The sequence below is a fragment of the Impatiens glandulifera genome, chromosome 5 (assembly GCF_907164915.1).
Source record: "Impatiens glandulifera chromosome 5, dImpGla2.1, whole genome shotgun sequence".
NCBI lineage: Eukaryota > Viridiplantae > Streptophyta > Magnoliopsida > Ericales > Balsaminaceae > Impatiens > Impatiens glandulifera.
In genome coordinates this window covers 1,418,168-1,441,485 of record NC_061866.1, presented here as the reverse complement: position 1 = coordinate 1,441,485, position 23,318 = coordinate 1,418,168, and the positions used below count along the sequence as shown (strand labels likewise).

Here is a 23,318-nt window from a genome sequence, read left to right as displayed (position 1 = left end):
TTCTTCTCTTTTCGGAGTTGCAGTCCAATAAGATACACTATCACGTACCTTTTCAATTCCATCTTTAATTATATCCAAACCATCTTTCACAATTAACTTTAATATGTGAGCACAACAATACATATGAAGGAGCTTACCTGACAATATTAACTTGTTTTATATAATTATAAACTTACGTTTTGAGTTTATATTGAACTTAATCAATCCGATTCATTTTGTTTAACAAAAATATCCAAATCGACGTGCGACTAGTTGGTTAAAATGTCGATGTTGTATGGTTATAAACTAAAATATGAACAATGAATTGTTATGCCTAGTGTAATTATTTAATTAAATTTATACTTTTATTTTATATATATATATATATATATATATATAAATTTAAAAAGATATAAAATTATTTATTATTATAATTAGGAAAAATATGATAAATATGAAATAATTTAGAATATATTATATAAGAGTAATGATATACATTAACTTTTGAAAAATATAATTTCACTCCTATTAAATTTAAGTTTAATTTGTCAAGACACCACACCAAATTTTTACTTTATCATTAATCAAATATATAATTATGAAGGAATATTATATATATATATATTTATATTATATAAGAAATTAATAAATAGAGAATATTTCTGTAATATTTTGTATATAGATATAATTTTTTATTATGATATATAAAGAAATAAAAAAGTTGAAAAAAATAAATATTTATATAAATATATTTTTATTATATATATATATAGTGTGATGTATTTTTATAATTTTGAGGAAATATAATTATATCATCTATGAATAAGATTATTGTAAAATAAAATAAAATATAAATATTAGTATTGAAAAATGATCAAAAGTAGAGTAAAAAAAATATAAAAATGAAAATTTTAATTAAAAAAAAATATAAAAAAAATGAGATTAAAATTCTATTAAATTCAGAAGATTAATATATACACACATCTCAATTTAATTTACAATCCCATATATTATTAGGCCCTTTCAATATAAAACAATTAAGTTACCTTATTTGAAAATATTTAAAAATTAATTTTATTTCTCATTTAATTGTGGAATCCGCGTGCCTATATTTTATCTTCTTTAATTAATAAATGAGGCAATCTTATTAAATAATATCTTCAAACCTATATATATATATGACTAATTTAAAATAAAAATTAAAATTTTAATAAATAAAATAAAATAAAATAAAATCTATAAATAATTTTGTTTCACACCTAATCCACTCTAGTTGTTACAATATAAAGCTAATAACAGATTTTACAAAAATAAAAATAAAAAACAAATAGATTTTCGTAATTTATTGTTCAAGAGTATATAAAATATTATTATCCGAATATTAAGATTTATTAAAATTGTTTATTCCGTGGCAATAGGGATCCGGTTCATTCTGGTGGCTATACCGGTTAAATATATGGAAAAAATGAATTATCTAAAAAAAATATATAAAAAAAAAATAAAAATAAAAATAAACGCGGCTGCTTTACACGCTAACACCAAAACCATAGTTCTTCCTTCTTTCCTCCCCTCTCTCCCTCCGGAGTCCGGACCCTCTCTTCGTCTTCTTCTTCTCTTTCATATCTCACATGTTTCTATTGCCTACCAATTTGAGTTCCATAGATCGGCGAAGAAGATCAGAGTTTAGGGTTCTGGAAATCATCCAATTTCGGTTTAAGTATCTTTTCGATTATTATAGGAATACATAACAATTTGTTTGGTTGGTAAGGAGAAGGTTCGATCTTTGATCCGTTCACCTGAATTAGCTTGCTGGGTCTTTCTGGGTTTTCAAATTTGGGTTATGGAGCTTCTTGGTTTCGAGAAGAATTACGTTTAAGAGGCTTTTAAAATCAAAATAGCCTTCTTCTTCTTCTTCTTATTTCATCGTAATTTCTCGGATGATTTCTCTGGGGAGTAGAGATGATATGAAGCGGTTACCATTAGGATACGGAGCTGAAGAAGAAGAAGAAGATATGGGCATTACTGAACTTGAAGAAGGAGAGGCTTTTTCATCTCATGAAAACAATAATGATTTGTCCATTGACCCTGATACTCTCTCATATATCGTGAGCCTTTTTCTATCTCTCAATCTTATTTTTAATTTCCTGTATCTACTTGCCATTTTTTTTAAGTTTACATTTTGGAATTATCTTTGCTTCTGACTTGAACATAGCTTTTTGTAATCTTAGATCGATCCTTAGAATTACTTGGAACAACATTGCACAATCTTAACCTATTTGACTTGATTCATGACTTGATTGTTCTTGTTTTACTCAACTGTTGATTATAATTATACCCACAAGACTTTTGTTTCTACTTATCTTTTAGTTGTTGGTAAACATTTACCATATATATTACATTGTCAATTTGAAGGATAAGAAACTTGAACATGTTCTCGGACACTTCCAGAAGGACTTTGAAGGTGGAGTCTCCGCTGAGAACTTGGGTAAGTTGGTAAAAAGAAAAAAACGAGTAAGAAAGATATCCACAAAGCTAGAGTCAATTGTGTGTTATGATGTGAGTGAATATTTATTTCATATTGACAGGGGCAAAATATGGTGGGTATGGCTCTTTTTTGCCTACATATCAACGCTCTCCCGTCTGGTCTCAATCGAGGCCTCCATCAAAAGTTCAGAACAGTGGCAACCATGGGTCAGTAAATATTAATCATAATGAGGTACAACAATATTAGTAAATAACTTTGTTCAGCATGTATATATACTTTTTTTTATAAACAAAAGAAGTGATCTTGTAATGATGGGAGTTCTACTCTAGTTATATGTTATTTATATCTGGGAAGTCTTCTGCAAATCCTACTTTGATGTTTATGCAGAAGACTTCTCAGAGTAATTTGGTCAATGAAGACATAGGCATGCGATTCTCAAGTTGTGTCGTAGAATCTGCTCCAAGGCTTGGGCTTGTTAACAACTCCGCTCACTCATCTGATCAGAAACCTTTGAGAGTTCGAATTAAAGTAGGATCTGATACTGTTCCCCCGAAGAAAAATATTGAACTGTACAGTGGTCTTGGCCTCGATGTCTCTCCGGCTTCATCACTTAATGGTAGTCCAACAAAAAGCGAGGGTTTATCTTGTCAACCCAAAGATGGCCCCGATGTCTCACCTAGTACCATTGTTCAGGTAATAATTCATACCTCTCTTTCTCTACGATATCTTTATTTGTTGGTGCTAAAATGATGATGATTTTCCGACAGATGATGACAGCATTTCCACTTCTTGACGGCTTAGTATTATCTCCACTTCCCAATCACTTGATTTGTTTGACTGAAAAGGAGAAGTTTCGGAGAGAAAAAAGTATGCATCGATCTGTGCAGAAAGGTGTAAAAGAAAATTCAAAGGGCTGCCATTCTATTATGGGTGATGTCAAAGGTTTAGGGGGATTTAAAGTAAAATCATCCAACAGTGACACTTTTTCTGTAGAATCAAAATATCATCTGGGCAAGGATGTTGAAAATTACAGTCAAGGTCCATTGATGAAAGAGGAACTTGTTGGTAATACATTGAAGCTTCCACTTTTGTCTAGGTCAGTTGACTATGGGAAGGGTACTGCAAAACTTGATGGCATCTCTAGAGTAGGAAATAATATAAAGGAAGAATGCTTATTAGCTGATCTAGTCAAAGAAGAAGCTGATGCACATGGTAATGCCTTGATTAAACCAAGAAAAGGAAGAAATGTCAAAGAAGAAAAGTTGGTTAGTTCTACAAAATCTAGCACACATTCTCAAAATGGAAGGAAAACGCAGACCGATGAAGTCATGGGTTCTTCGAATTGGAAAGCTGGCCAAGAAGCTTTATCTCATGAAGAATACAATACAGAATTGACAACTGCAAAACAAACATCTTCAGTCGGCAATAAGAAACCAAAAAGTAAGCATGTTGTGCAAGGTGCAAAAGTTCCTAAAGACAACTCTAATGCGAATGGGAATTTCTCTAAAACCAAGATTGGAGAATCTAGGTTACTGGATCAACAAAAAGGGAATGATATATACACTGATTTTTTTGGAGACAGACAGTTGGGAGATGAATATAATGATGTAGAGTCAGTTGGAACACCTTCACCTCTGGTGCCAATGAACAATGAGCTTTCTGGAAAAAACACATTAAATGATTGTACCTCAAAAGGGAGGATGATGATGAATGTAGAGAAAATGGAAAAAGCACCAAGATTTGATGCTCCTTCAAAAGGGGTGTCTGATTTGCCTCCACCTTCTGGGAATGGGCTCGTTGGTGATGCAGACAACTGGGTAGGTTGCGACAAGTGTCAGAAGTGGCGGTTACTTCCGCCTGGTACAAATCCAGAGTCTCTTCCTGAGAAGTGGTTGTGCAGCATGCTTGATTGGCTGTAAGTCAGTCCTAAATGTTCAGATTTTTTTTTGGGTTCCAATACTCTGTTAATAACTAGGGTACTAGGTTATTTTTGAATAACTCTTGGCTGTGACTTACTATGCATAGGACAAAGGCTAAAAACTATGTTTGATGTTACTTTTTCTGGATTTAATCCAAATAAACCAATATCCCATCATCAATCATTTCCTACATCAAATCATTCAAACCATCAATTAAAATACCAAAATATCCTATCTTTTTGTAACATTTTCAATTATTAAATGCTAAGAATATTTTGGCCATTTGACCTAATAATCCAATTAACACTTTTTCCATCAAATATGCTTGCCTTTCTTAAAAACCAAGAGCTTGTTTATTGCATGTTTATTTTTTTGAAATAATCTGATTATTTGGAAAAAGTGGATATTCAGGTTAAATGACTAAAAATATTCTTTGTATATAATATTTTGAATTATTATAAAAAGTATAAGTAAGGGTATATTAGTCTTTTAATTGAAAATTGGATTGATTTGATTGATGATGATGTTAGGGGTTATTAGATTAAAGCCAAATAACCCTTCATCAAATAAGGCCCAAGATTATTTTGAAATAATTCCACATCAAAAAGCGCTCAAGGGATCGTGTGTTCTAGCTTTGGATTATAATCTTAAATCCAGTATATACTATTTACAATTTTACATGGATAAGTTGCTTACATGCTTTTTATTTTGTAGTTCTTTCTCATACCTTTCAATCATGTCTCTAGGCCTGGCTTGAACCGATGTAGTGTTAGTGAAGAGGACTCAACAAAAGCTTTAATTGCCCGTTACCAACCTCACCCTTCCAATGGTCAAACAATTCAGGCTGGTCAATCTACTGTTTCTATGTCTGGCCCAAACTTGAGCAGTGCTGGTCGGGCTGATCAGAGCCGTGAAAATCGAGAACTTCCTTCTGTGCCTTGTGTAGGAAAGAAGAAACCTGCAATGAAAGAAATATCAAATTCAATGAACCTAAGTAACAGTGAGCAGTTACTTAATTCTTCTAAGAAGAATATTCAGGCATCCACACAAAGCGGAAGCTTAAATGAGGTAGTCCAGATTTTTCCTGCAGCTGATGATCTTTCTCATTCAACCAAGCATGACACCATAGAGAAGTACAAAAACAATTACAAAGAGAAAGAGAAAAATAAGCAAATTGAGTATAGTTCTGAAGGAGGTACTTTCGTTAAGTTGTCTTATGATGCTCACTTTGATTATAGTTTTCTGAAGAATTCTAATTCATTTCCTCTATTTTTTCCTTAGGTGAAATGAGGAGCTCTAAGACAAAAAACAAAAGAGGCCCTGACCGTTATGATCAAGAGGAAGATTTTTCAAGAGGTGCTAAGAGAACTAAAAGAGAAAATGTACATCATATGGATGAAAATAGGTTGCGTGATCATGGTGGACCTGTCGAGAAAGTACGCCCCTGTACTAGTAGTGAACTGTCAGCAGATGCATCAGGGAAAGAGAAACACAGATCTAAGGAGCATTTGAAGGTCAACAAGAATGATGGAAATGGAAAAGCTCATATTATTTCTAATGATGGGGACCTCGATATGCAAAAATATGATGCCAAGGATGTGAGAAAGAGGCAACATAAACAAGTTTCCATCGATTCTTTTGTTAATGGGCATCTTAATCATGATATCATGGGCATTATAGAAGAAACGAATGAGAACAACCATAAAATAGGGAAAAAGGCAAAGGTCTCCAAGTCAGAGGGGAAGGAAGATCCTGGATGTTCTGTTTCTCGACAGAGGGTTGATGCTATTGAACCTTTGGTAAAAGATATTGGATCTCTACAACCCTCTATAGCTGCTGCTTCAAGCTCTTCAAAAGTTTCAGGATCTAACAAAAATAAAGATATTCTCCAGGAAATGAGAGGCTCACCAGTAGAATCAGTTTCTTCTTCTCCGTTGAGGATTTTGAATCATGATAGGGCTAAATTAACTAGAAGGAATCCTGAGCTCAAAGAAGATTCTGGAGAGGCTGGTCTTTTTCCTTCTGGCACTTTTAGAAGAAGTTCAGATAGGCAAGATAAAGGGAGAAGGGAACATTTACTTGATACACCAGGCAAGAATATGGAATACTCTGGTGCTAGTAAAGCTAGAGTATATGTGGCACCTTCTCAGTTAGAAAATTTCCATAATGCAGATGGATGCAATGGTAGCTTAAGGCAAAATACTCAATATCCTACCAAATTGCAAACTACAGATCAGTGGAATGATGAAGGGAAAATAAATGACAGTGACGGTCTCAGAGATGCTTCACATGGAAGGAAATCGAGAAAGGGTTCCTTGTCTGGATCTAAGGAGAAAGGTGGAGATAGGAAGTCTGAACCTGATAAGGGTAAGGACAAACTTTCTAATTATAGTAAAGAGTCTTTCGACAATGCATCTCCTTGTGAAGACATAGGAAGGTCTGGAAAGTGTAGGGTTCTGGAGAAATCTCGAATTAGCTCTGATAAAATTGCCAAGGATCTCGAGGATAAAGTGACAATTGAGAAGGCTAAAAGAGAACCCCAGTTGAAATTGAATGTCAAAGAAGATGTTTTTTCCAGCCAAGACCAAAAACAGAATCAACGATTGGATGGTGATGGTGAAAAATCTTCCAGAAAGTCTATTTCTACGACAGATCAGATAGAATCATCAAGAAGAGAAAAGTCTAAATCGTTACCACCTTCTGGAAGAAGTCAAAATGAGGGTTTGAAGCTTGCTAATGGCTCATCAATTGGTGCTTCCGAAGGTGGTTATGCCGCGGTTAAACGAGCAAAACATGTGAAAAGTTTGGAAAACCAGAATGCTGATCAGCCAACTAAGTCAAGAAATCTTGCTAGCAATGGTAATAGAATTCAGGATGTGAATGCCCCAAGCCCACTTAGAAAGGATTCATCTAGCCAAGCAGCCAACAGTGCCACTAAAGAGGCAACTAATCTTAAACATATGGCAGATCGTGTTAAGGTTTGTTTTTGTTTATTTTCCTTCATAGAAAGAATGTTTACTTTGTTTTTATTTTGTTATCAACTTTCCATCTTCCAACACCCTCACTCTTGGCACTACTATCTTATGTAGAACTCTGGGGAAAGTGGTGAAAGCACAAGTCTTTATTTCCAGGCGGCCCTTAAGTTTCTTCGTGGAGCTTCTTTATTTGAACTTAGCAGTTCTGAGACTTCCAATCAAAGTGAACTGAATCAGTCTATGCAAATGTATAGTAGTACTGCAAAACTCTGCGAGTAAGTAATGTAGAATTTCATTATTCCCTTTTTATGTATTTATTTATTCTTTTAGCATGCTTCAACATACCTGACCTGCAAAAGTATTATTGATTTTTTCTGTCTGATCAATTTACTTAAAATTTGTGGCCTTTTTGCTCCCACTTTTCTCCTTTCTTCTAAACATTACATTGGTTTCAAATCATCATTGACTGCCATTCCACTTATATGGGTTCGAGCTGTTGTTGTTCAGCAAAATTTCTCTTGTTCTAAATGATACTGAACTGCACTTTTATCATAATGTTTTTTATACTGATAATTTATCATCATTCAATATTAAAGGTTTAATTTGCCTCAATTATGAATATATGATTTGTAGGTTTTGTGCGCATGAATATGAGAAGTCCAAAGACATGGCTGCTGCTGCATTGGCATACAAATGCATGGAAGTGGCCTATATGAGAGTAGTTTACATGTCACATAGCAGTGCAAGCAGGGCTCGACAAGAGTTGCAAACAACACTCCATATAGTTCCTGGTAAAAAAAACACACATAATGAAAAAAAATGTTAAATCATTGCAGATACTAACTAGATAATAAGAAACTTGATGTCAATGGGCTTTCATTTTCCTTGGCTTTCCAAAACATTCTTGATTATATGAAGCCCTTCTACGTTTGCGTATATTTGGATCTGATGTAGTTTATGTCTCAACATTTAGATAGATCCACTCCAAGATTCTTCACCTGGAGAAATGTTGTTCTTTCTATCATAATCATGCTCCCTTTACTTGATTGCTTCTAATTTTTTTGTTATTAAGATCCACACATTGGTACTTTGACTGTTTTTATTTTTCCTCAAGCTTCATTTTTGTTATGTTATTCTAATCAGCTTATGAAAAAACCAATGGATTTTAAGATTTAAAGGCTTTTAAAGAAACTTCCAGCAGTAGCAAAATGTTCTTGTAGACTTAAATATTTGAAGGAAAACTAAGTGTTTGGGCTATACTAAAACCAAAAGTCTGTGTCGAAGATATGTTTGCAATGCCAATTGAGCTTCTCATAGTTGCAGGGATAATTTTTCTGTTGTCATCAATTCCTTACAAATTTTATGCAACCTTTGTGTCAATTTTCATCTGATAATAAGATTTGGATTACTTGTGCTTGTAATAAAGTTGTGGTTTGTTATTTCCCTCCATCAGGCGAATCTCCTTCTTCTTCAGTCTCTGATGTTGATAACTTAAACAACCCAGCAACTGCGGACAAGGTCCCATTAACCAAAGGAGTTAGCTCTCCTCAAGTTGTTGGACACCATGTTGTTACTGCAAGAAATCGTCCTAGCTTCCAGCGACTGCTCAATTTTGTATGTATCAGCTCTTTTTTTGGCATATTTTGCATCGATCATGCTTAACGAAGAATGGGAATGTGATTACATTTAATCCTGATTGGATTTACTAGAGAATTTCCCAAAACATACACCACAGTGACATTGGAAAATACTGTTGCCCCATTTAGAAAAACTTACAAATTTTACTTTATGTGAGGTTTATATATTTTATTATCATGTATGTTTTTCTTTACAGGCACAGGAAGTAAATTATGGCATGGAAGCCTCAAGGAAGTCACGAGCTGCTTTTGCAGCTGCAAAACCTAGAAACGAAGAGGTCCACCAAAAAGAGAGTCTAAGTTCTGTGAAGAGGGCTCTTGACTTTAGTTTCCATGATGTTGAAGGATTTCTATGTCTAGTACGACTAGCAATGGATGCTATGAGTCGTTGATGGTTTCAAGACAAGTTCACTATTTTATCTTTCAGAGAAATAACTTTTAGTTTTTTGAACGGGTTTCTCTCCTCAAAGTTGAGTTTTTCCTTCAAGGAAAAAGAGGCGCCAAACAGATGATAACCTGAATGCTTGGTGAATTTTGTGATCCAGATGTTAAGGAAGAGACTCACCAATTCTAAAACAAATTTACCTTCATAATAACAGATTTGGGTTCAAGGAATATCAAATCCACTTGCATAATCTCTATGGAGTTTTCCTTTTTATGCATAACGTTTCCCCCATCTTGAGCACTTTGGAGATGTTGATTGGGACCCATTTGATTATTATTTATTGGCCAAACCACCTTCTGAACTGAATGGAGGAAGTTACTGATTCATTCTCTTGCGAGTTGACTGTACTCAGCTTATGCTATATATAGAGTTGAAGCACATATGAAGAAGGGTATAGATGAGTGGAGAAGATTCAGGTACATGCATATAACTTCAATGGAGGAAGTATTAATACATTTATATATTATAATTATAATAACTGTTATATGGTGGGGAGCTCTTAATTGATTCAATTACCTTTTATTCAATGCAGGACTTAAATTTGTTTGAGCTACAGTTGTACATATAATCATATCCTTGAAGATCTTGCTTAATTCATTCTTTTTAGAGGTAAGTGGATTTTTGGTCACACCATTTTTTGAAACTTGAACCCATTAAGGTAGCTCAAATTGCAAGAGTTTTGCCTAAGAGACCAAATGTCTCAGATTCGATTCTTATTAAGAACGTCTTAAATTGAAGCGGGACATGGCTTTGGGGTCATGCTAGCTTCCTAAATTTTTAGTAAAAAGGTGATATCTCAAATAAACACATCTTTCTGTAATAAAAGATTGCATTGCAGCTCCACTGAATTGCCAATGATGTAGTGGTAAGCGAGATATTAGGAAGTGAATTAATTGGGTTAAATGACTAAAATACCCTTAATATTTGATATCTTAAAACTGTTATAAAGAATTAAAAAATGGTATTTTGTATTTTAATGGATGATTTGATATAAAATATTAGTATTTGTTTCTTCATGCTCAATTGAAATGTTTTTTACTGTCCCTCTTGCTTAGTTAAAAGCTGCAGTTTCAGATATATAAGGTTTTTTCTTTGATTGCAGGCAAAAGCTGATTCAACCACCAATTCCAATGGCTTCTCCCATGGCATCTCAAGTTTTTTTTAATATATTTTTAGGCAATTTTTTGAATAGGATTAGTAAAATTCTTACTCTACCATTTTTACATTTTACTAAGTAGTTACATATAGATGAAGATGCACTATGAGAGGCAGAATGAGGCATGTAAATACCACCTTACAACATTTTACATTTTGATCTTGGGTAATAAAAGCTACCTAGGTTCTTACTAAGTAATAAATACACAGTTATGATGTGTAATAATGTAATTAAATGATCGACAAACATTACTAATCATTGAACAAACTAATAATTCATGCAAAGTGCATTAGACTATGGTTATTGTTCAAATATTTTTTCTATATAATATATGCTTTTATTGTAAATCTATTGGATTGGTAGCTAACTTGTCTTTAAGCGTCAAATGATTTTATAAAGTTTAACTGGGTTGTGTTTGTAAACTTGATCTTATTTTAATTTATATTAAGATGTGTCATTGAATATACCTAGGGCCACTCCTCAGGTGGTTTTAGTCAAAAGATCAATTATCATTATAACCAAATATTTTCCTTGGCATGATCTTTTTATGACCAAATATTTGATGTGGATATGTTTATCTCAACTTTTTTATTTTATATAGATACCAATGCAATGGGTCTAATAGATAAGTTGCTTTTTAAGTGCATTGTTGATGTCTCATGTTCTATATATTGTTTGTTTTATTATAAATAATATTTGGAGTGACCAAAATAACCATATTCATGTTGTATTGTGTTTATTTATCACTTTGGAGAGACAAGTAATAATAAAATACACACGAAGGATAACCGAGTTTTGAATAATAATAATAATAATGGACCTATATATATATATAGGGCTCGGGTGGGCTGAAACCTAACCTTTGAAAAAAAAAACATTTTTAATATATATATATATATATTACACCATAATTTCTTAAAAAAATCAATTTAATTTACTATTTTTTAAATCTAATTATTAAAAAATTATCAAACTTAACTTTATTTATAATTTTTTCTTTAATTTGTAAAGTCACCTCAAATTTTTTTCGAGCCCACCCAATTCAGATTTTTGGATCCGTTATTAATAATAATAATGTGCTTTGGAAATAGAAGAATCCCTTTAGATATTTAACCTGAACCTTTAAAATGTAAAATATATATATATATATATATATATATATATATATATATATTAATTTAGATTTTAAGAAATCAATTAGTAGGGTATACTGGATAAGTACCTATTTTAATGGCCTAATTATCATTTGGGCATTGGGACTGAACTTTAGATTAAGCCATTTGAGGCTCAAACTAATAAATACTTTGTCATTTGAGGACAAAAGGACGTTTATTCCGTCTATTTTAATTGACGTGATAATAAAAAAATTAATTTAATTTATACATATCAAACACGTCATATCTTCTTCAACATGTTTTCTTTTCTCCAACACATCTTATTCTTCTTCAATTCCCCTCTTCTTCATTTTTCTATTTTTTTTTATCTATCTCTAAGAAATTCTTCATCATCAAACCAATTTCAGATATTTAGATTTTATATTTTAACTTATCAATTTAATGTTTTTTGATTTAGGTTTAGATTGAGATAAGTTGGATTTAGAGTTTAGATTAGGGGTTTTCTATTTGTTCATTTTTAGATTGGTTTGAAGTAAAATCTAAAACGTTTTTATAATCTAGAAGCTCACAAGTAATCTTGTTTTTTCTTTGACACCATTTTGACAAGAAAATATGCAATCCAACAATGAGAGCATGCTTGGATAAATGGGGAGTGGAACCTCAAATTTGGAAGATGCAGCGGGCTAGAAGAATGACAAAGGAAAAATTACCAGGGCAGTTTTCAAGAGTCCTATGGCAAATTGCACACATATTGTACTTTACTTTTATAATTTAACTCTAGGAGCACAGTTAAACTACAATAGAAATATACGTTCAATGATATGTTGGATTGCATATTTTCTTGTCAAAATGGTGGTCCTTCAACTTTAACTGGCAGATGTTGTGATAGTTGAAACAATAAAAAATATAACATTTAAATGAGGTTTTAACATCATAAATGAAGATCCGAATGAATTCGACAACAGATGAAGATATCATACTTAACAGATAAACACATTCTATCTTGAATCAGTTCCAGCAAAATGCATATTTACTTCAACAAACAAACAGACAATCTAAATAATCAATTACCTCCAGCAGCGAGTAGGGATGGCAATGGGGCGGTTCAGGGCGGGGAATGCATTTACCATCCCCGCACCGTTTTAATTTCGGGGAATTTTTTAATACCATCCCCGCCCCGTTCGATTTTTTTCGGTTTCGGGGAATCCCGCGGGGCACCGTTAATAATTATTTTTATTTAAAATAAAATAAAAATTATACAATAAAATTATATAAACAAGTTTTTTAATATAATATATATTATAATATATTAAAATTTATATTATTATAAAAAATAACATTACTACTCTTATCTATATTATTACTACTCATCTATATTATTACTACTCTTATAAAATATAGTGAATAAATAAATATATTGATAATTTAATATATTTAATTATGTTTATAGTGTTCGGGGCAGATTCGGGGTGAAATCGGGGCGGGTCGGGGCGGGGGACACAAATACCATTCCCACCCCATTCCCATTCGGTTTCGGGGAAAAACCATCCCAAACGGGGCAATTCGGTTCGGTTTTCGCGGGGCGGTTTCAAATTGCCATCCTTAGCAGCGAGTGATGGCGGAGCAGCCTCTGGTATAAGGATGTACAGGTCCACGAGCTCTGTAACAGCAAAATGTATATTCTGTCGTTCGCTCGCCGCCTGCACTGTGGATTCTGTTGCTCGCCTCAGTCGCTCATTCGCTTGCCTCAGTCGCCCAGGTCGTCGTCAATCGTTTGCACTGTGGATTCGTCTTCAAATCCCGATTTGGGAGAAGGGGTTCGACTGGCTTCGACGGAAGATCTCTTCGACTGTGGATTTAGGTTAGATTAGATTTAGGTTATGTTAGGTTAGGTTTTAATTTAATTTTAAAAAAGGTAAGAGCAAAGTGGTCATTATTTAACCGTCAAAAAGCTTTTGACTAACAGTTTTGGATGGTAGAGACTAATGGGTTCTATTATTTTAGTTCAGGGACCAAGTAGTCTAATATCCAAACCTTCAGGGACTGTTCGGCATTTAACTCAATAAAATAATAGAGGAGTGATAGAGTGATGGAATTTATTGAGGGAATTTGGTGAAGGAATGACGTGGCATCACCCTTCATTGGTTAGAAAATGTAAAAGTAGGAGGAAAGAGAGAAAAAAGAGAAATTATTTGATTTTTTCAGCGAATAAAATTATGCCACGTCATCCCCTCACCAAATTCCCTCACCTAATCATTTCTCAAAATAATATTTGAAATAAAAATTTATTTAAATTTAAATGACTTTTAGTGATTTTTTTTGTTTATATTAAAATGTATTATAAACTCATTTTTTATAAAAATAAGAAATAATAATAATATAAGTGACTGTTAATACAGACGAGAAACACAGGTAGTTTGAGTTTGATGATTTAAATGAAACTTAATTAATTTTTAAAAATATTTAAAATATTTAATAAAATAATATTTGAAATAAAAATTTATTTAAATTTAAATGACTTTGTGTAAAAAATTTATATATTAAAATGTATTATATATTTATTTTTGATAAATAAAAAAATAATAATATAAGTGACAGGTAATACAAATATATATGAGAAATGATAAGGAGAATAAGTAGTTTAATTTAAATGAGACTTAACTATCGATTTTTAAAATATTTGAAATGTTTAATAAAATAATATTTAAAATAAAATTTATTTAAATTTAAATGGCGTTCAGGGGAGTAATACAAATATGAGTGAACGAGGCAATTTGATTAGCAAAAAATGGCGTTTAGCGGAGTAATACAAATTTCTCTCTCTTCTATTTCTTTACTTTTTATTATTTTTCTAACTTTGATATAGACACATCGTTCTTTTCTTCAAATACCTTTTTCTATCACTCATCTATAAATAAATATATATATATATATATATATATATATATATATATATATATATATATATATATATATATATATATATATATATATATTTTAAGATAAGTGTAGTTTGATTTAAATTCGATGTAACTAATTATTTTAAAAATATTTAATAATATTGAATAAAATAATATTTTAAAGAAAAATATATTTAAATTTAAATGACTATGAGTGAAATTATTTTGTTTATATTATTTTTCATAAAATAAAATATTATAATAATATAAATGTATATACATTCAAAATACGATTAATACGATTATTAATACGATTAGTTTGATTTAGATGAAACTATAACTCATTATTTTTAAAATATTGAATAAACTAATATTTGAAATAAAAATATATTTAAATTTTAAATGACTTTGAGTAAATTTTTTTTATTTATATTAAAATGTATTATAAATTCATTTTTAATAAAATAAAAAATAATAATAATATAATTGACGGCAATACAAATATATACGTGAAAAGAAATGATAGGGAGCACGAATAGTTTAATTTAAATGAGATGTAACTAATTATTTTAAGAATATTTAATAATATATTATTTGAATAAAAATTTATTTAAATTTAAATTACTTTGAGCGAAATTTGTTTGTTTATATTAGAATGTATTATAAACTCATTTTTATAAAATAAAAAATAATAATAATTTAAGTGGCGAGTAATACAAATATATTTGTTAAGAGGGCGGGTAATTTGATTTAAATAATTAATTATTTTAAAAATATTTAATAATATTGAAATAAAAAATTATGTAAATTTAAATAACTTTGATTGAATTATTTTTTTGTTTATATTTAAATGTATTATAAATTTTGTTGATAAATTAAAAAATTAAATAATATAAATGGCTGGGAGGGTGGAGTGAAAATATAAAGTTACGGAAATTAGATTTATTCTTTTATATATGTGAGATAATCAATCCTATAAAATAAAAAATAATTTGTTTTTGTTTTCTTATTATTCAAAAATAAAAAAAGATTGAATTTAGGTTATTAAGGGATTTAATTTGCTTCTACGCATAAACCAAACCAAACCAATCTAATTTCTTCTTTTTGGTCCAAGTCTTTGAGGAGGTGCGAATCCATTTCATTCTCCGCCTTCACCATCATCTTCTCGGATCTCTCTCCGTCCACATTCACGCGTTGTCGCCTTCCAACCGCGGATTATTGAGGTGATTGTGAAACCCTAAGCATGGAGATGTATCAGATCAGATCATAGGTCAAAGGCTTTGCAGGTTTTTTCAGTCTTGAAAATCAACACATTTTCACAAGAAATCTGATGCGAGGCAACTCCCGTCTTCCTATTCGATCTAGTACATCTATTTCAGTTCGCGTCGATGGTTTCAGAGGAGTATCAATTGGGACTTGTCGTTCGCAACACCCCGATGACGTCTTTCCAGGATCTTATGGACACGCAGAAGGAGCTCTTGTGTTTGCAGATCAACGAGCTCCAGAATGTTGTCCTTTCCCAGTGTGAACTCACCGGGGTTAATCCTCTATCTGAGGAAATGGTATCTATTCTCTGTTTTCTTATTCCCATAGACTTTGGTAATTGTTTTACTTCTAATTGGTGGAAGAATTGAGACGTTTTGTTAGGGCTACTAAATTGCTGATTTCACCATATTCTGGAATTTGTTATATTTTCCTGTTTATGTCTCACTAGTTTACTGAAACATTTTCAGAAAATTTTCTCTTTTTTTGAGCAAAGGTTGTTTCTTTCGTGCAGGCAGCAGGTTCCTTGTCCATTAAAATCGGTAAGTATTTACTTGTGATATTCTTTGACCATTGTTGTATGGAAGGACAACTATATTAGCCATTCGAATTTAGGTTTACCTCTTTCAAGAAAGGGGAAACCAAAGTTAAGCAAGTACTTCATGTATGTTATTCAAATGATTACACAATAGAAGAAGTCAGATCGTTAGATCTATGCTGATTGTGGATGAATTATTCTAGGATATATGTAATTCTTAATTGTGCCTCTGTTTTGAGAATCTTGTTATAATCAATCATTCAGGAAAGAGGCCTAGAGATTTGTTAAACTCAAAGGCTGTAAAATATATGCTGTCAGTATTCTCGATTAAAGATGCAGTTAGCAAGAAGGAATCTCGTGATATTGGTGCTCTTTTGGGGATTACAGCAACACAGGTTTCTTGTACTTCCTCACCTTTATTTAATTTACTTGCAGTTTTGGTTCTCTTAGTTTGTGTGGCACTTTAATTGTTTTATTTATAGGTTCGAGAATTTTTCACCAATCAACGGTCAAGAGTGAGAAAATTTGCTGGGTTATCAAGGGAAAAGGCAATTAGGGTGGCCAAAGTGAATGAACAACAAAATGGGGTCCTTGGATCCTCTGAACCACAAATGCCTATTAATCCAGTCCCCTTAAATACTATTGTGCCACTTGCTAGTGAAGAACCTTCGTGTTCTACTCAGCCAGAAGCAATTGGTTTGAATGATCTAGAGAAAAGTTTTGTGGAGAAGATTTTTATGTTAATGCGGATAGAGGAGACATTTTCAGGGCAAGTTAAATTGTTGGAGTGGATCTTGCAAATTGAGAATAGCATGATATTACTTTGGTACTGTTCACATGGTGTCATTTTCTGTTGTGGTTTCTGCTGCTTCTATTACTTATTGACCTTGGCACTTGATTATAGGTTCTTAAATGAAGGGGGTGTGATGATATTAGCTACATGGTTGAGCCTAGCAGCAATTGAAGAACAAACAAGTATTCTTCAAACTATTCTTAAGGTATTCTAGGGATGCAACTTCTTGAATCAGACTAAGTTTGTAATTTTCTCCCTCTTTTTGATATGTATTCTTAATGTTCCATATTTGGTTATTTTCAGGTTCTCTGCCATCTCCCTGTTAATAAAGCTCTTCCTGTACATATGTCGGCTATCTTGCAAAGTGTTAACGGACTTCGGTTCTACAGGGCAACAGGTGTGTATTTTATTGTTCAGACAGGATTATCAACTTCTTTCATGGGAACAAATTAAATCTATGAATCATGGGAGTTATAAAAGCAAAATTGTACATAAGTAAACATATTGAATATTTTATATGCACCTTCTGACTTTGTAAATATGCATGGACTAAACCCTTTGGCGGCCCAGGTGAATAGAAGGGACATATGAATCAAATTAACCAAGTTAATGCTGATGGCAATAGATTTTGTTCTATACATTATGATTGTTTTCTTTATTTCATGTTTCTTCTGGTTGCAAGACTTGAGGACAGTTATTCTTTTGTGGTCATGTTTTCATTTCTTGTTATGATGGTTCTCATTTATCTGATATGAAGATCAGTCATTTCAAACAGGGCACGAGTTCTGCTAGCTAGATGGAGCAAAGTTTTTGCAAGAAGTCGGTCATTGAGAAAAGTTAATGGTTCAAAATCTGTAGCAGATGTAGAGAGTGAGGTACTGTTAAAGAAGAGGTACGATAAGCGTCTTATTTCTATTTCTTGTTTTCTGCCTTGAACCCACTCAAGAAAATATAATATAACAATAAGCACTTCTGATATACATGTCTTTATTTGATAAGTTAAATCTTGCTCTCTCTATTGTGCAGTATTGAAGAAGTCATGGATGATGAGTCCTGGGAAGCACAAGCAATAAAAGTATGTTGTTAAAGAAGTGGTGCTATTTGTATCTCGTCTTATAGTGCCGAACCCTTATTCAGATTTTTCTTTTCTTTTCCTGCAGGAAGATGCACTTGTTCCCTTGTCTGAGAGCTCAGAACTAAGGTAAACATTCTGTGGACCCAATGTCATTTTGTGGCTTCCTGGATTCAAGTGAGCTCATGTTTTCCCCTTATATATACTAACTACTTTCCTCTTGTACAGGAAATTGGAGCCTCTGAAACTGCTCACTTCGTCCACAGATGATTCTAACAAGAAGCTTTGCTTGGGTATATCTTCATATCGTATCCTTGGATTTTTCTGCAATTTTTTTAATGTTAGTTATGTCCAGAAAAAAATTGTAACTAAATTTATATCTTAGTGCTACCCCCAAGGCTAAAGACATTATATATAATTTTTCTTTCTTTTTGTGGTGGAGCTTAATGGTAGTTGTAATATAAAATGGGTGTCATCCAGGGTTTAATTCCTCATACTTTGGTTTGAAGTTAAATAATGTAACATATGTATGGAAAAACAACCGGTTCATTTCCTTAAGTGATTCATAGAAACTAAGGAGCGGAGGAAGGTCCTTTTGGTAGAACATCCTGGACAGAAATTGGCAGGGAGAAACATTCAGAATGCAAGGTCTACACAAAAAAACCAGAGCCGTCCATTGTCAGCAGATGACATTCAAAAAGCAAAAATGCGTGCTCATTTTTTACGAAACAAATATGGAAAAAGTGTCGTAGCTTCCAATGACGGGCCTCAGACAAAGGCTGAAGAAGCTCCATCTAAATGTTCCTCCTTTCTGGTCGACACTTCTTCTTCAGAATCAATACCTTTGATACCACTTAGAACTGATGAACAAAAGCAACCTTTGCCTGAAATGCTTCCTACAAACCCTCCTACTCAGGAAGTACAAAACGAGGACAAGTTGAGTTTAGATCAAAATGAACCTCAATTGAAGAAGCGCAAAAGAATGCAGATACCATGGCTGACACCAGCAGGTACCTTTTGGTGTTCTTTGACTAGCCTTATGTTTGCCAATAATATTGTACAGTGACAGCCGCCCTTTGAAAATTTACTACAGCATATGGTGGTTTCTTAAGCATAGATATTTTGGTGAAGAAATATTTTACTAAATATTTCTTTTACAGGGCTGAGGGTTAAATACTACCACACTGTACTGCAGATCCTATTTCCTTTTGCCTGATCTCATTTTATTCTCTTATGGGAAATTAACTTAAATTAAAGTGGGGTCCATGACTGTGGGAGTCGTGTGCTTCCTAAATTCAAACAAAAGAACTGTAAATATTTTTCCTGTGGCCAAATTCAGATGTTTTAATCGTCTTAAAAAAACACTATTATTTTCAGTAAGAAAGGAAGAGGATCTTTGTTAATGTTGTTTCTCTACAAATAATTTGAAAATGAAAGCAAAATGTTTTGCTATAACTTTGAATGTTTTGTTAGCCCTTAATCATTGGTCAAGAGAATGAAGATGCACCTATTAGAGAGCTTTGAATTTTATTCCAAAAATAAAAAGTATGAATGAAATATTCTAAGATGTCACTTTGGGATTGCATAGTAAGAAGAAGTAGCTGCTTGGACTGAATGTAAAAGAAGGATATTATAAACCCTTCTTGAATATGTAATGCTAAAATGGATTCTTGACACACTGCTGGATCATAATGCAATAGTTTACACTACTGAGGGAGAGTATATGGAGAGATATGTCACAAAACGTCTGCACAAATTAGGTTATTCCTTCCACAGTTCTGATCTGTCGGTTCTGTAGCGTGCAAGATGAAAGATAGGGAAAATAAGATGTTTTTTTTGAAAGAAAATAGTAGTTAGGGTTCTTTAATCTTGACTAATTTAGGGTTAACCTTTTAGTCCTTTATAATATTTGGGATTGTCAAGTCATCGGAGATGTAAAAGTTTATGGAGTGAGATTTGCTCAAAATTATAAAAGTTCAAAGGGGGTAATTTTTGTCTTCTGATAATATTGCTCTTTTTTATCAAGTTGACCGTTATCATGAGTTTCAGTAATATGTCAATTGGTTCAGGTCCAGTAATATGGTAAATTTTCAAGTTATTCTGCAGTATGGTTTGACCTTGACAACATCATTAAACTTCATAAAAAAACAATTGAAGCAGAATCCAGGCATTGCAGGAGACAATAAAAATATTAACAAGATTATGAATCATGAAGCACATCATAAGTAGTGCAATCCTAGATAATTCTCTAGGAGCTTAATCTGACTTAACCGCTAAATTGTCTCCCCTTGTCAGAATTTCCTCGATTTAGCCATATATATAAAAAATCCCAAAAACAAAGTCCAGTCGAATCAAATTGAAATGAACAATAGGGAATCTACGACTATAGTCTTCTTTTATACGCTAACAAAACCTAGTTTTTTCAGAGTTGAGTTAGAAATTTGTTACATATTACTACTTCTAGTGAAGAAGATGAACTCTTGTATAATAGGCATGAATCTTCATCTCCCACTCATTCAAATCAAGAAAAGTAGTTTATTACAAGTTAGTTGTAGATAGTCCTGTTACGAGAGAATTCGTTTGATCTGTGTATGCTATTGATTTCATCCAAGTGGACGAAACATTAATACTAGTATGTGTTGTAAATTGTTTATATGCATTGAAATTAATGGCGATACAAACTTTTTTTATATTACTTGAGATGTAATCCTTATTTTTATTATGATCATGAGCAAGAGCAAGATATTGCTTGCCAGTTTCTCGTTTGTGTGCTCAAGAAATTGATGATGTGTAAAGCCAGCACAAATTGTATAAAGTCTTTAAAATCAAGCCAATTTGTTTATTCTTTATCAATTCCTGATGGGACCATTTTGGTATGCAGAAGTAAGGATGAATACTGCATGGAGATTTGGTACGGGAGAAGACAGCAAGGAGGTAGAGTTTCAAACAAACCGAAACCGTCGTGAAAGAGAAACCATTTATTCTGCCTCCCATGAAATACCACCAAACCCTAAAGAACCATGGGACATGGAAATGGATTATGATGACAGTCTTACACCTGAAATACCATCTACACAGCTACCAGACAATGATGTAGCAATAGTAGTAGAAGAAGAAACAGCAGTATCTGAAACAGTAGCAATGATTGATTCTTCTCGACCTTCTTCTGATCTGAACGAAATGGTGTCTGCTTTAGCATCAGCTTTTGCATTAACCGGTAATAATAGTAGTATTAGTAATTCGAGATCGTCAGGGGCAGAGCCAGACTATGACTTGCTTGAGGTTTTGTTACAAACCCCTGATTTGGTTTTTGCATTGACGTCTGGCCAAAGTGGGATATCAAATGAAGAAACTGTGAGAGTTCTTGATATGATAAAAGCTCGTAGGGCTGCTGCTGCCCCAACTGTGTCTTCCCCTACCCCGACTGGTTTGGGCAGAAGTGGCAATAGTATTCTTCCGGTTTCACTTCCATCCCCAACTCCTTCCAGCGAGCCTGTAACGGTGCGTCATCTTCGCACATATTTTTGTACTATTAACTTTTACTTTTAACCTATCAAATATCGAGCCTATTTGGAAATTGCTTTTTTTTTTTTTATGTTTTATGCCTTGTTCGATCTAGGGTTGTTTCATAATAACCTTGTTCAGTATATATTTTATTTCATATATTGGTTGATGATTTGAATGATGTTTATTTGAGTTTAAATTCAAATAACCTAGATCGAACAAGGATACAAATTATAATTATTCAAAACATAAAAAAATGTTTAAAATAAATATACCATATAGGCTCGATCATATATATATATATATATCACTTCCTTCCTTAAATAAAAAAAGGTTTCATTTGATGACATTTCCATGAAGGTGTAATTTGAAATGGGTATTGTATAAATTTGATTCTGCAATACCAATAAAGAGGCCCCCTTGGACTTCAAAGAAGTAAAATGACAGTTGGGATACCCTAAACGACTTTATTTTAAAATTATAAAAAGTTCGGGTTGGGTGGCCCTAGATGGCCTCGACCTAGGGAGGGTCGAGAACAAAAAACCCGATAAACTTTCATTATGGTTGGTTGCTGTTGTTTAAGGATGGGTATATTGTTGGTTTCTGGTTCTGGTTTTTATGTATGTCCTTTCCTAGTGCAGAATCAATGGGGTGGAGAAGATAGTAGAAATCCATTCTCAAGCAACGTGTTTCAATCCTCGAATATGGTCCATCATCAAAATCAGTCTGCTCCATTTATTCCTCAACAATTTGACCATCTCTTGAATATGAATAATAATATAGCAAACTCCCATAATTATGGAAACATTATTATCGACCCATCATCTGAACCTTTACAACAATATCATCAAAAACAGATGATGCCAACATGGCAGATGCAGACACAGACACAGAATTCATGGGGGGCTGATCGAGACCGCCCAAACCGTCGATATGAACACATTCAAAATAGAGACAATGTGCATGCCGGTTATGGTGGTGGGTGGGAAAGAGAAGATTTCAATGGTCGACCCGATTATGATAATAATAATACTAATAATAATAATCTTAATCGGAGGAGAATGAGTCAGGCTGATGCTGAATACAACCATCGTTATGGATATAGTAGTCATGATCGTCGTCATCATAGGCTGGAGCCTGAGCAAGATCCACCATCATCAAGAAATTGGGCTTCTTCTTCACCTGATCATCAGCAAAGAGATCAGTATAATAATAATAATATTAATAATAATAGATATGGTGATAGAAGGTGGCATGACGGGAGAAGATGATGAAAAAGCTCTAATGAATCACATCATTTGATGTTTGAGAGGGAAGAAAACTATTATTTTTGTTGTAATTTGCAAAGTTTACTGTTTCTCAATCTTTTTATTTTCTTTTTATGATATCTGTAACATAAAAATCTTGAGACATTTTTCTTTTTCTTTTTCTTTTTCAATGATCAAACTTTGAAACCCATAAATTTGTTTCTCAAAGTCTTAATTGTTCTGCTGAGGCCATTTAATTGGGATTAGAATTGGAAGAGATTTCAGTCAAA

At 32.7% G+C, this 23,318-nt stretch overlaps 2 protein-coding genes across 3 annotated transcripts; both read left to right on the top strand.

Moving 5' to 3' along the window:
• The first annotated feature begins 1,531 nt into the window (after positions 1 to 1,531).
• Positions 1,532 to 10,899, top strand: LOC124938769 (cysteine-tryptophan domain-containing zinc finger protein 7-like). 2 transcript variants are annotated; one of them, XM_047479274.1, is made up of 13 exons: positions 1,532 to 2,084; positions 2,392 to 2,464; positions 2,565 to 2,695; positions 2,855 to 3,157; positions 3,232 to 4,379; positions 5,130 to 5,578; positions 5,665 to 7,361; positions 7,473 to 7,633; positions 7,992 to 8,149; positions 8,812 to 8,972; positions 9,193 to 9,856; positions 9,973 to 10,049; positions 10,543 to 10,899. In XM_047479274.1, the coding sequence occupies exons 1-11, from the start codon at positions 1,917 to 1,919 to the stop codon at positions 9,385 to 9,387; spliced, it is 4,644 nt and encodes a 1,547-aa protein (XP_047335230.1). In that variant the 5' UTR covers positions 1,532 to 1,916; the 3' UTR covers positions 9,388 to 9,856; positions 9,973 to 10,049; positions 10,543 to 10,899. The 2 variants fall into 2 exon arrangements, with proteins under 2 accessions (XP_047335230.1, XP_047335229.1); XM_047479273.1 differs by having other exon boundaries at positions 1,533 to 2,084; positions 2,852 to 3,157.
• Positions 10,900 to 15,700: 4,801 nt separating this feature from the next.
• LOC124937772 (homeobox protein LUMINIDEPENDENS) lies at positions 15,701 to 23,117 on the top strand. Its single transcript, XM_047478091.1, has 13 exons — positions 15,701 to 16,173; positions 16,389 to 16,416; positions 16,677 to 16,807; positions 16,895 to 17,238; positions 17,317 to 17,410; positions 17,509 to 17,602; positions 17,968 to 18,097; positions 18,232 to 18,280; positions 18,366 to 18,406; positions 18,506 to 18,585; positions 18,847 to 19,287; positions 21,159 to 21,778; positions 22,423 to 23,117. Exons 1-13 carry the CDS (start codon positions 16,000 to 16,002, stop codon positions 23,050 to 23,052), a joined length of 2,856 nt encoding a protein of 951 aa, XP_047334047.1. The 5' UTR covers positions 15,701 to 15,999; the 3' UTR covers positions 23,053 to 23,117.
• Positions 23,118 to 23,318: the final 201 nt, after the last annotated feature.